The following is a 12,594-nucleotide window of genomic DNA, read 5'->3' as shown; positions in this document are numbered from 1 at the left end:
TGGGTTTTAGGGTCTGCAGTCAGCAAATTTACTGCAAAAATTTCATCCATGTATAGGATATCGCCTGCTTCTTCATTTTCAAGTAAGTTAACAATGAAATGGCCAGCTGAGGTTGTTTTCAGCTCCACCATTTGTCCATTGATTCTTGCTTTGTCCTGTGACATGTACAATATTGCGTCATATTTTTGTAGATCTGCTTTGGACATGAGCATAGGAATGTCAGATGGTATAATGTACACATCTATTGACGTGAGTTTGTTTCCTAGGTAAATTGGGAGTTGCCAGAGTTCATTGGCAGTCAGGGATTGATTGTTCCCAAATCTGAAGTTTATGTTAGCAGGGAGAGGACCTATGGCTTTCTCTTTGAGATGTCTAGGTAAGCTTTTGAGATAAATACTCAGCCACTTTTCTCCGCAAACTGTGCGGCTGCAGCAGGTGTCTAACGCTGCACAGTTTAGGGCTTCAGCGGTGAATCTGCTGAGTTCTGAATCAGAGAAGTTTTCTGATAAGAAGATACTGCCTTGTTCATTTTGTCCGTCATCATTGTTTTCTGGTGTTTCTTCATAGGTTTCATTTGTTTGGTCTGTTTGTTCTTCTGCATAGTTTACAGAGTAGAATCCTGCACCAGAGTTTTTCTTTTTGTTAAAGAATTGTTCTCTTGCCTTTTTGTATTGGTTACAATTGTTGATGGTGTGTGATCTTGCTCTACAAAAATCACATCTTTGGCCATCATTATTGTTTCTGTTTGATGTCTGTTGTGAATTGTATGTGTTAGAGGGTGGTTGGTATGTACCTCTACCTCTGTATGTTCCTTGTCGGAATTGCTGTTGTCTGCTTCCTGATTGTTGATTCCTAAGTTGATTTTGCAATTGCTGCTTCTTTTGCCATGCTTGCTTTTTATAAAAGCTGGCTGCCATGGCATGACCTTCGGCAAGTATATCTTCATCTATGTTATCAATATCTAAGTTGTTCATTGATGAGGATATGTCCTGGTTGTCAGTCAGTAATGCATTTTCTGATCTGATTTCTCGGGACTGTCCTTTGATATCATTGATTTTGTCAGTCAGCTGGCATATTACTGCCTCTTTGATTTTGTCGAAGAGTTTATCTTCTTCGTGACTTCCAGCCATTGCCATTATCATTTCATATTGTGAATCTGAGAGCTTGGCTGTTCTTAAAAGGTGCAAAGCTTTACCTTTTTGAGACAGTTGCCCTATATTTGATTCATAATCTTTAAGAACTTTTTCATATTGTCCTACATATTGCTTTATGGTTTGGCTAGGCTTTCTTTGGATGTCTATGAAAGCATCCCATACTTCAGCAGCTTTTCCTATGCCAGTTGTTTCTAGGTATTTATCTAGAACTGATAATACTTTCTTAACTCCTTCTTTGTCATCTCCTAATGCCTCTTCATTGTGTTCTGTGTACACATGATTTTGAAGATCCGGACCAAATTTGGATTTGTTGGTCAGATTATAGGCTAGTACTGCTCCTCGTTGGTTTTCTGGAACATGGGTGATAGTTTTCCATGCATTGACACGCCTCTTGAACTCTGCGTAACTCTCACATTCTTCTAAGTCAGGAGGGTTAACTAACATTTTTTGTATCGACATTTTGTAAGGTGTGTGGATGCCACTTCCTTTGTATCTCTTATTTAACGGGAAACCGTTGTGTTAATGATTTATCATTTCAATTTATGATAAATCAGATTAACTAATCGGATGACCGTTGTTTATTTACGGATAACCGTTGTTTGTTTACGGATGACCGTTGTTTGTTTACGGATGACCGTTGTTTGTTTCCGGATGACCGTTGTTTGTTTACGGATGACCGTTGTTTGTTTACGGATGACCGTTAATTCACTTAAGAGATATTTTTAGAGAATGTTTGTTACTGTCCAAAGGTAGCAAGCAGAGTGAATTATTTTTCACAAGCTCTGGTACCATTGAAAGAGACTGTACTTACTCTTGTTGATTGTTGTGTATCAACCAAGGACGGTACAGCCGCAACCTAACATTGTTCTCTGGAAGTATTAAAGATCACTTGTAATGGATGTAATAATCACAACATAAACGTTAACCCTCCTTATATCTGGAAATAAAAGATTTAAATTGTATTTAAGAAAAACATTAATATTGAATGAAATGAAATAAAAGAAAAGAATAAATACAAAAATATAAACAGAAATCACATAAGTATATTTGTTTGTTTAAATACAGAGTAAGACCTTTCTGTATGAAGATGGGTGCTGACTAGTTTAACAAGGATAGACTTTTCCTTGGCAGGTAAAGTAACAACAGGTAGGTACCTAGAATAAAGGACAATAAATATTTTTAACAAGGATATGTTTTTCCTTGGAAGGGAGATATAACAAAAATAGTTATCTGAAGGTATAAATGAAATATAGTTAAAACTACATTTCATTATATTAAGCTTATTATAAGCATAGCAACAACTATTCAATGATATGATATAAAATACCAATGAAGTAAGCTATAAAAAACACTGTCCTTAATTCTATATGCATTTATCATGTGACTTTAGATTCTAGAAAGAAGTTGAATATTTCGTATAACATTTTCATTCTAATTTTTCACGTCATGAAATACAATCTTCCCTTTATCTAACAGTGGCGTGCGGTAGGGGCATCAGAGGTGTGAGAATGAACATTGAACACCCCCTTAAAACCAAAATTAGTTAGGCCTGACTTTCCCCTCTCAATTCACATTATTTTGACCGCTTCCCCCTTCATTTTTTGTACAACCATCTTATAGTAAAGTCATACATATTTTTTCTTAGTGAATTGTTAGTACCTATATAATGCTTTTTTGCTTTTTATCATAATTATTTGTTATCAAAGTTAGGTTTAAATGTTTTACCCTTAAAGAATGTTTTATCATATACTTATTTTGTTGTTTTTTTTTCCAGATGCGATTGATAATGAGTAGGTATTTTTTACTTGAAATATATTTCGGAATGATGAAGTAGACTTTTTTCCTTTTAAATTGGGTTGAGAAAGATTTATAACTGAATAGTTTTTTTCCCCTTTTTCACCACCGAACGGTTTCACCCCCTCCCCCCCTGGTTAATTCCTGTGCACGCAACTGCTTCATTATCAATCGTCTTTTATATGATGCAATGCAAGCCCTTTTTAAAAACTTAAGATAGATTTAAAACGATATATTTTTATAATTGGGCTTTATTATCTTAGTTGTATATTTTAGGATGAACCCGATGTAGTAGATCTCTCTTCAGATGAAGAACCTACACCTTGTCAAACTACAGGATTGTTCTCATAAAAAAATGATTTTTATCCTTAACAAAATTTAGAAGTACCTTTCCAATTTAATGTAACTAAAATCGTTTATTATAAAGGAACAGGGTGTTTTTTGTATATCATTTTTCAGGGAATTTCCATATTGGTCTATTGAAGTTTGGACAATGAAAAAAATGTTTTTTTAAAAATAAATAAAGAATGTGAGGGGAGGAATCCCAACCCAGGGAAGGAGGGGACTAGTCACCAATGTTTTATATGAATGCATTCTTATTCTTTGGCCTAACAACTTTAGGGACTTGTTGAGTGTCCATGCGTTCCAACGACTAATTGTAATCTACAGAAGGGGTAACTTTGTGTGTCATCATTGTGGATGTAATTGTAATGTACAATGTACATTATTTTTACTGGCCATTGTCTTATCTCTTTAGATCCCTGCTCCCAACCCCACATAGGACTAAGTGTCTAGAGACGAAGGCACTAGTTAGTACGTATATCACCAATGCTCTAGAATAATATGACGACAATTTGTTTCAAAATTTTAGGCATCCAATACCCAATATCTAACATAGCAATGTCACAAGCAGCCACTGGTAGCCATGATAGTGGTCTAATTCAGACACACATCTTGGAGGCTGCAGTTAGTCAGGTATCAAGTATGTGCAGGAATAGTTATTTATCGCATTGTATATATTATAGACAGCTTTCCGCGGATATTAAAAAAAAATTTAAGATGAAAACCTTTGGCCCCTCGTGGCTAACATAAGTTACAAACTTACAACTGATATTAATTTTATGATTTTTATTTTAATATTCGTGGAAAATTGTCTGTAATACGATAGTATACATTATTTGTAAGTATGGCTGAAAACCGGTTCTAATTCAGCGGTTATTAATCGGTTTGGAAATCACACTGGAAATAATGTTAATTGAGTAAATGTAGTAGATCTAGATAAGAAAATTGTATTGTTCCAATAAGCACACAGTGGAGTAACAATCCAGCCATATTATTGGTTAGAATGTGTACACATTTTTGTACTAATAGGCAGTTATTTTGTTTAATCTCACACTAATATAAGTCAGCTTTATTTAGTTCAATTTCTTAGGATAAAGCTTCTAGAAAGTCATTCAATAAATATAAAATAAGTTTAAATAACCACTAATTGTAGGTACCTAGGTACTAAAGATAAAAAATTTACTTGTCAATAGAGATATTTTAGATATTGTTGTGATACCTAAGTAATTTTTTCTTGGTTTTATCTCCAAGTTAATATTTTAGGTTTCTGCAAGTGTGATTCGCCAAATAGATGAAAATATTCATCTGTTACAACAGAATTTGCCCACAGGTACTTGAACTCAGATATTTGATTAATTGTTATAATTCCATGCGGACCTAGAGGTTTATTGAAGGAATTTCATATTGTTTCATGAATAAAGTGTTTATTTACAAACCCTTTGACTTTTAATGTTGACATTTTCACTGGATTCATGCATCAAATATAAATGTTTTTAGTTTTTCTTTAAATCTTTTTTACATTTTCACTTCTGTTGGTAGAGAGTTCCAAAAGTTTAAAATAAAATAAAAACAGAAATAAGATCATTTACTACCTAATAAATCACTTCAGCATTACAAATAGAAACAGTGATTGTCTGCACTTTTTGATATCTATTATGAACATGAATTGCTAAATTTACTAATAGATTTTATAACATTTCTGGTTTTTATGTTTTAACTTTTAGGTTTTGTAAACCCTGGAGAATTTTTGTGTAGTATTTGTAAGGTGAAATGTAATTCCGAAGATACCTACAAAACACACATGACTGGCAAGAAACATATGAAAAGATTAAGGTATAAATAGATTGCCTAGGTACCTAACAATTTATCTGTATTCATGGTTCCACATTAGTATAGCCCTTGCTGTTATCGGTCTGAGTCTATGAACTGATCTTCAAATGAATTAGGTAAACGTTTTCTGTCATAAAATCTAGATTGATCTCTGCTTTTCATGGAAGCAGGGGTGTATATTCTTCATGAGATCTCCTGCTAAACAGGGTGATGGTGGGGGGGGGGGGGGGGGGGTAAAAAATATGTTAAAAAAATAAACTATCCTGAAACATTTTTTCCATTTTTCCCCTCCTAGGGAGGGAAAAACTAGAAAAATATGTGGGAGGGGAAAATTAATAAAATAAATAGTACCTACCTACTGAAAACTTTTTTGCAGTTTTTCCCCTTACATGGGGGGAAAATTAAAAATTTTGTTGCCGGGGATAAAAAATAAATCTTGTGCAGAATATCCAACACACCCCAGTGTGGAAGCTTTCTGACACATGCAAAATGCCTACTGAATTTGACCAATCTTGATTATATTTAAGGGAAATACCTCCAGAACTAAGAGAGCAACACTCGACTAAAGTTCCCAGCTCGCCGGGAGCGTCTAAAAGACCCCGAGAACCATCGTCCGACTTGTTCTGTAATATCTGTGATGTTCAGTCCAGCAGCTTGATTGAATTTAGACTTCATGTCGCGGGGAAAAGACACATCAAAGCATTAAAGGTAAGATTTTTATTAGATTAGCGAAGCTTTTCTATAATTAGGGTCGGTCTGTCCGAATGGTTAATTAAGACATGTTAGAATCGTCATATCGGTTTCGAACGTTGCATGATTATTATTACAGTTAGGTATGGTTTAGAAAGCGTCGCAACTGTACAATCTTGATACATTTATATTTTGCTTATTCAGCTATGACACTCTACAATTGTTTGTTTGTCCTACCGTTTACGAGCTTCGCTTATATGGATGCTGTCATCCTTGTTTATCTTTGTGATATCATTTCTTCAATCATATTTTGAAAACTATATAGGTACCTACATGGTAAATAAAATAAGTCAGATAAGATATTTTCACCTAAACAAGGATGACAACATGGACAAAAATGAGCCGCAGGCAGCGTCATGCTTAAAAACATAAGATGTAGGTAACTACTAAGATATATAAGTTTTCCGGAATTTTAATGTTAGGGGGAGATTTGAAATCTGCATCAAATTTTAAGGATTTTTTATAAAATTCGTTTTTTGTATAATTCTTTATCTAAAAGCGGAAATGCATTATAAGTTAATTAATTTTGACCAATAGGATAGGTGGATTTTAAACTACCTGCGCTCTAATTGGTTGAATGATGTACGCCATCCAATCAGGGCGCAGATTTTTTAAATCCACCAATCACAGATGCCAATATTAATTAACTTAAATTGCATTTCCGCTTTTAGATAAAGAATCATAGAAAAAACGAATTTTATAAAAAATCCTCAAAATTTGTTGCAGATTTCAAATCTCCCCCTAACTTTAAAATTCCGGAAAACTTATATATCTTAGTAACTACTCTATATAAAAGTTTAGTATAACGTCAATATACAACTAATAAATATACAATTCAAAACTTGCATTACATAATTACATAATATTCATGGAGGGTCTTTTGAAAACATCAAAATTGAAATCTTTAGCAAATTTAATTTCATGGAACTGTCCTTTTAGAAATTGGCAACAAATCCTGAACAAGAACAATCTGATGCAGAGCATGGCATTGTACAAATTGGATGTGATGAGGTACCAGTTAAGACGAAAGATGGCATTGGATTTGTCAACTCTCACCTTACAGGGATTTGTTGTTTGTATTAACTTTGTTGAAATTGTAACAAAAATTCTGACTTTAAAAAAATAAGTTTAGCCAAAACTATTTTCATCGGTCGAAAATAACAGTTTCTTCAAAACTACTGTTTAATTTTTGGTACTAAATTTTGTCCAAAAACTAATTCCTATATATAGGTAGGTATAAGACATGCAGATTAGAAAATTAAAAATCCTTTTCCAGTATGGCTTTGAAACCGACTAATATCTGCTGGATTTTAACCGGTTCTCAGCTATACTGAAAAATCATGTATAACATCGTATTACAGATAACTTTCTACGAATACTAAAATGAAAAATCATATTATATCCAGTTTTGTTAGCCCTGAGGGGAAAGCTGTCTATATAAAACGATGCGATAGATAAATAACTACCTATTCTAGTTACATTTTTAAAATGTCATTGTCCGTAGTATACACACACAGCAACATATTTGTAGGACAAAGTTCCACGAGTAAAATTCCAGCAGAACCTGTACCTACCCGACCAAATATTCGTATTATTGCTTCAAAATCTAGTCTCCTGAACAATATACCCAACTGCTATGGAAAGCCTCTAACAGAAGTCAAGGTAATCAAAAGTGTTTTCAAGCCATAACACATTTATTTTTGCCAATATTTTTTTTTGTAAATGTTAGGATAATGATATTCATAGGCGAAGTAAGGAATTACCTTTTTTTCATGTGTGTTTGTGTGTGAGAGAACCTGTTCTAAGCAATTCTGAAAAAAAATCATCGAATAATACACTGTTTTGTTGGCCCAGGCATTCTTTCTATAGGGGTTAGAAATAAATCCTATAATTTTTTTTTTTATTTCCGTGTAAAACTTAGTGATTAATACCTATCAAAATCATGGAAGATTGCAGAAAAAAATAAAGTTATTTATTTCCACTTTATTTTATCATTTGTATAAGGTTATGGACCAGTTTGTACCTGTACGATGTAAGCCATACAAATCAATGTATACAATCGTCAGCTACAAACATCAGGATACTGAAATACCTCAGGGACCGATACTTAAATATTTTAAAGCGTTTTGTTAACAAATTTTAATAAGTTAACTACAGATTTTTAATTTAAATAGAGTATTTAAATCTTTGAAGGGATATTTCATGTAAAGAAAACTACCTTTTTGCCAGTTAAAAATGACAGAACTATTTAAAAACTATTCCAATATTTTTAAGTATCGGTCTTAAAGGATTATTTGGATATTGAAAAAGAGAGGGCTGACAAAGAGAAATATAAATATAATTGCAGGGATGTATATTTTTCAATTGTTACTTACGGAATCTTAAATATTGGTACTTAAGCAATCTAAAGATAACTAACAATTTAAACTTAATTGTGTTTGTTTGTCAAAAAAGCCTAAATGCTAGAAATTTTTTTCTCTCTTTGACTAATTATTTTCCCTGATTTTCCAATTATGAATCTTTAAAAGCTTATCCTTTATTTGTTTTCTGTTTATACCTAATTTCCTTGAATTGTAGATGATTTATATAACATACTTACCCTTATAATTACAAGATAACATCTTATTCCGATCCCCAACGAAGATTAAAGGGATCTATGCAATGCATGCGAGTACTTCAAGCAATGAGATCAAGCTTCTATGAGACTTTTATTTGTCTCTCCTTTTATCCCTTTATCCCAATGTTTGATTAAAAGATAATATAAACCCCTGAATGAATAGAGTTTGTGATATACCAGTCCCTGATGAAGATTCTTTGATTAAACACATCAGAAGGAAAGAATATTTTAGTTCATTTTAGATAAGGTTATACCTACCTATTTTATTTTTCTAACCATTTCTCTAAAAAAGTTGTCAAAATTTGTTGCCTTTCACATTTTGAGAGGGGTGAAAACATCATTTTTTTATTCTATTCATTTTTGAACAAAGGCAATCTCCTCTTCCCTCCCCCGCTTAGGTTTATTCTAATAAATCTAAACTAAACTTTGATTAAAAATTGTAAACCTAATTATTGAGGCATAATGCAAACTTACAGTTACAGTATTTCAAGACAAAGTTCAACTTCTTGTTTACAAAAATGCTGTAATAGTAAAACTTCAAATTCAATTCAATTATTCTTGTAAAACTGTTCAGTCGTCAACATGCTTTAAAGTTGAATAAGCCAGAGCTAGCTCAAGTTAAAGATGATGATGAAATAGTTATCGTAGAAGGTAAATAAATTATTTTGTTCCATTTTAAATGAATATAGAATCCCTAGCATCTAGGGGCTCTTATTAGAAGATTTTAAAATAGCCTAAAATCATTCTATGACTTGGGAATTAAAAATCTAAGACCTATGTGAAGTTTCTCTAAAAGTGAGAATAGTATCTAGGGGCTTTGTATTCAATGAGGTAGGGAGAGGGCACAAAACTAGCCTAAAATCACCCTTGGACCTGTCAGGAATGGAGAATTCGGTTCCCTGTTTAGCAAGATCTTGTTCACGTTCTTGCCACTACTTCATTTAATAAGATGACTGGTGGCTTCGCCCCTAATACTTATACTTAGTAAGGCAAGATGATTTTGCATACCTACTCTAATAAATAAGATCAAATTGATCCAGTGGTTACTAAAACATCATCTAGAAGCGACGGATAGACATTCTACATCTTTGAATTAAAAATATCTAAGCTTTAAATAATACTCACATTTTTTAAGGTTGTGATAATGAAAGAGGTAAAGGAAGGGAGAAGGCCTGCAGGGGTTTCTATCCGGAATATGAAGAAGAAATTTCCTTCTCCAAAGGAAATACACAGGTATTTATATTTCCCAGGGAGGAAGGGAACACTGGGCTGTTTGTTATACTAGTCCCCAAAGTTTTATAATAACTTGTTCTTATTAGGGGACTTCAATTGAATTTTAAATGGTTGGTTCATTAAGTGAAATTTCCAAACGTTTCAATCACTAATTGTAATCTGTAGAAGGGTTAATTTTGTTTACCATCTTTTGGGGATGTACAATTTACATCAATTAATCGATCATTGTCTTATTCCTTAAGATCCCTGATAATACTATATTTTTGTCATTAATGTATCATTACCTAATTAAATAAAAACTTTTCTTTATTCCTTAAAAATATGTGCTTTTACTTCAACTGAAATTGGTTTTGATGCTTTTCTTAGGTTAGGTTATCTAAGTTTAATTACAGCACTGCAGGTTTTCCAGCTTAAAAAGAAAATTAAAGAGTTTATTTTAAACTTTTATTTCAGAAAGTATATAACTTTGGCTATCACATACCGTTGAAGAAACATACCAAGGCCCAGAAAAGAAAAGAAACCAGACAAAGAGGAAGAGGGGGGGCACACTCAATTAATTCTCAACAAAGAAATACTCAAATATTTCCTGCAGATGAATTGTCAGAAAATAATATTCGCCACATGGCCGCCAGATTGGCCAAAGAAAAAATTGACCAATTACAATCTGAAAATTCAAATTCAGGAGAAAAAGACAATGAAAAAGAAATTGTTCAGGATGTTATTGATCTTTCTTCAGATGATGATCTAGATATTATTATTGAATCTGAAAAAGAAAAAGTTGATAAATCAGAAAGTGATAGAAATGATCATATGGAAATAGAAAAGAAGGATAAAAATGATGTTTGCAAAGATAGCATTGAGGACATATTAATTGATGATGATTCTAGCTCAAGACATGGTTCTTCAAGATATGATTCCAGTTTCTACTCAGATGATGATAGTTCAAATTTTGATGATGTTGAATCTCATCCGGTAAGTTTTAAAAAAATAGTTTTAACGCTACATAAAGAAGTGGCTCGCCTTAGCGGTATAACAGGCTTGATCACTCTGAAACAATCATCCAATTAGATCCAGTCATGCATCATCAATAACATAAATCTGACAACATTGCATTAACGACATATTAATCTTGGCAGCTGCTGATTCTTCTTATATTGGCTGCTGGCTTTAGTCTTGATAAATCGAAGCTCTTGCAGCTTATTGTCTTTATTAGATACATTATAAGGGTCATCATCTTGTCCATTAAGATCTTCTTTTTAGTCTAAAAGTAGGAAGAATATAGATCTGCGCTAAAAAACAATTTTGTTGATAGTAATACTTACATCCATTAATGCAGTTTTTGGCTTTTAGTGCCAAAATAGTTTCAAATGTGGTACTTTAATTGTTAATCAATGTTTTAATACAACATATAATAATACCTAGTAAGAAAAAGCACTACTTTTCGTACATTTTACTCAAGAAAATACTAAAGAAAAATTATAAAAAATATTAGGTACCTACAGTTTATGAAATGTAAAAATAAAGGAAAAATTATGTTTTCCTCTTTTTAAACAATTTTTCATTATTCAGGAGCTTAGATTGTTGAAAACTTCTGCATTGGGGTCCTTATGGTCCTATGAGGGTAAAGTTGGACCCCTAATCTGTCCAGAAATGGCAGAAAACATGGACATGATATTCAAGAGGATCCAGGGGGCCCCTGATCCCCGAAATAAGTTCAGGAAATCTAAATCTAAAGATCTGGAAATTGCTTTTGATATCTACAAGTCTTCTTCTAATTACAAGTAGGTTTATTTAAAAAAAAAAACAAGGACAATTATGTCTAAATGTAGCGCACAAATAACATAGGTATAAATAATAAAAGTGAAAAAATTAGGTATGACATTAAGTAGGTATTTTGTTGTAGTTATTCGAAAAACTAATTGGTAATTTTAGTTAATTTATTCATGTTTTTGGTTGGCAACTAGGAACAACAAGCGAAATAAATCTAAAATAATATTTGGGGAGCAGATGTAGAGGTCGTCAATTCTACTATATATTGACCCCCTAACTGCATAGTCCCCCCCTGAAATTACTTAATTGTTTCGTAATTTTTTTCCGAATTAATTTCGTTGTTGGTATAAGCTGGTGGGCAACGTTTCGTATGAAAGACAACCTTTTTATTTGCCCCCTCAAATACTTTTAAGATTTATTTTGCTTGTTGGCTATACGTTATTTCTAATTTTGTTGCGATTTAAAGTTTGTATTGTTGTACATTAAATTAAAAATGCTAAGATTTATAAAAACTGTTTAGTTAATCCATTATTAACTATTTCTACGTGATTGGACGGTCAGTCAAACGAATTCATTATCCAACTTTAATTAAATAAATGTATAAGTATAGATATATAATCTAGATAAATACATGGATCCAGTGTTGGAGACCTTTTTCGTCTGCTAGCGAATTGCTTTATGCTCTTTTATTGCGACTTGGCTGTGTTAATATTTCCGACGCTGTTTGCTGATATTCCAAGACCCAATTAAAAGTCGACATACAGTTATTGGATCCATTTCTCCACTATTGTTTAATTTAATACTTGGCTAGTATTTTCTTTATTTATTTTAGAAAAAGCATCAATATGGCGCCTGACTACCGCGTGGTGCTGGTTGACCCGCGAGATCCTGTACCTGACAACAGCCAGCTGGCAAAACTGGAACATCTGTATCTGGATAGGGTTCCTGTTCTCTTTGCCATAGGAATGTTATATTAAGAACCATTTCAGATCTATACTTATAAAAACATACTTATTGTTTTTTTCAACTGTTTCTTCAAAGTCAGAAAATTGACAATTAAAAAACCTTTCAACATTTTATTATTTCCCTAGCGGTCAGCAATTG

The 12,594-nt window shown here is 32.7% G+C and overlaps 1 protein-coding gene across 1 annotated transcript in view; it reads left to right on the top strand.

Annotated features, from left to right (window-relative positions):
• Positions 1 to 12,594, top strand: part of LOC145312037 (uncharacterized) — a 242,459-nt gene that overhangs the window by 229,506 nt on the left and 359 nt on the right. Inside the window, exons 10-24 of the mRNA XM_080151163.1 lie at positions 3,225 to 3,286; positions 3,821 to 3,923; positions 4,554 to 4,620; positions 5,015 to 5,123; positions 5,648 to 5,828; positions 6,810 to 6,934; positions 7,403 to 7,532; positions 7,875 to 7,968; positions 8,160 to 8,217; positions 8,651 to 8,704; positions 9,062 to 9,138; positions 9,623 to 9,720; positions 10,174 to 10,692; positions 11,290 to 11,501; positions 12,323 to 12,453. Of these exons, the coding sequence (XP_080007289.1) occupies positions 3,225 to 3,286; positions 3,821 to 3,923; positions 4,554 to 4,620; positions 5,015 to 5,123; positions 5,648 to 5,828; positions 6,810 to 6,934; positions 7,403 to 7,532; positions 7,875 to 7,968; positions 8,160 to 8,217; positions 8,651 to 8,704; positions 9,062 to 9,138; positions 9,623 to 9,720; positions 10,174 to 10,692; positions 11,290 to 11,501; positions 12,323 to 12,453 (2,020 nt within the window). The remainder of the gene's footprint in view (positions 1 to 3,224; positions 3,287 to 3,820; positions 3,924 to 4,553; positions 4,621 to 5,014; positions 5,124 to 5,647; positions 5,829 to 6,809; positions 6,935 to 7,402; positions 7,533 to 7,874; positions 7,969 to 8,159; positions 8,218 to 8,650; positions 8,705 to 9,061; positions 9,139 to 9,622; positions 9,721 to 10,173; positions 10,693 to 11,289; positions 11,502 to 12,322; positions 12,454 to 12,594) is intronic.

The sequence above is a fragment of the Acartia tonsa genome, chromosome 1 (assembly GCF_053477335.1).
Source record: "Acartia tonsa isolate MP-2025a chromosome 1, ASM5347733v1, whole genome shotgun sequence".
Taxonomy (NCBI): Eukaryota; Metazoa; Arthropoda; class Copepoda; order Calanoida; family Acartiidae; genus Acartia; species Acartia tonsa.
This window is presented reverse-complemented; position numbering and strand designations above follow the sequence as displayed.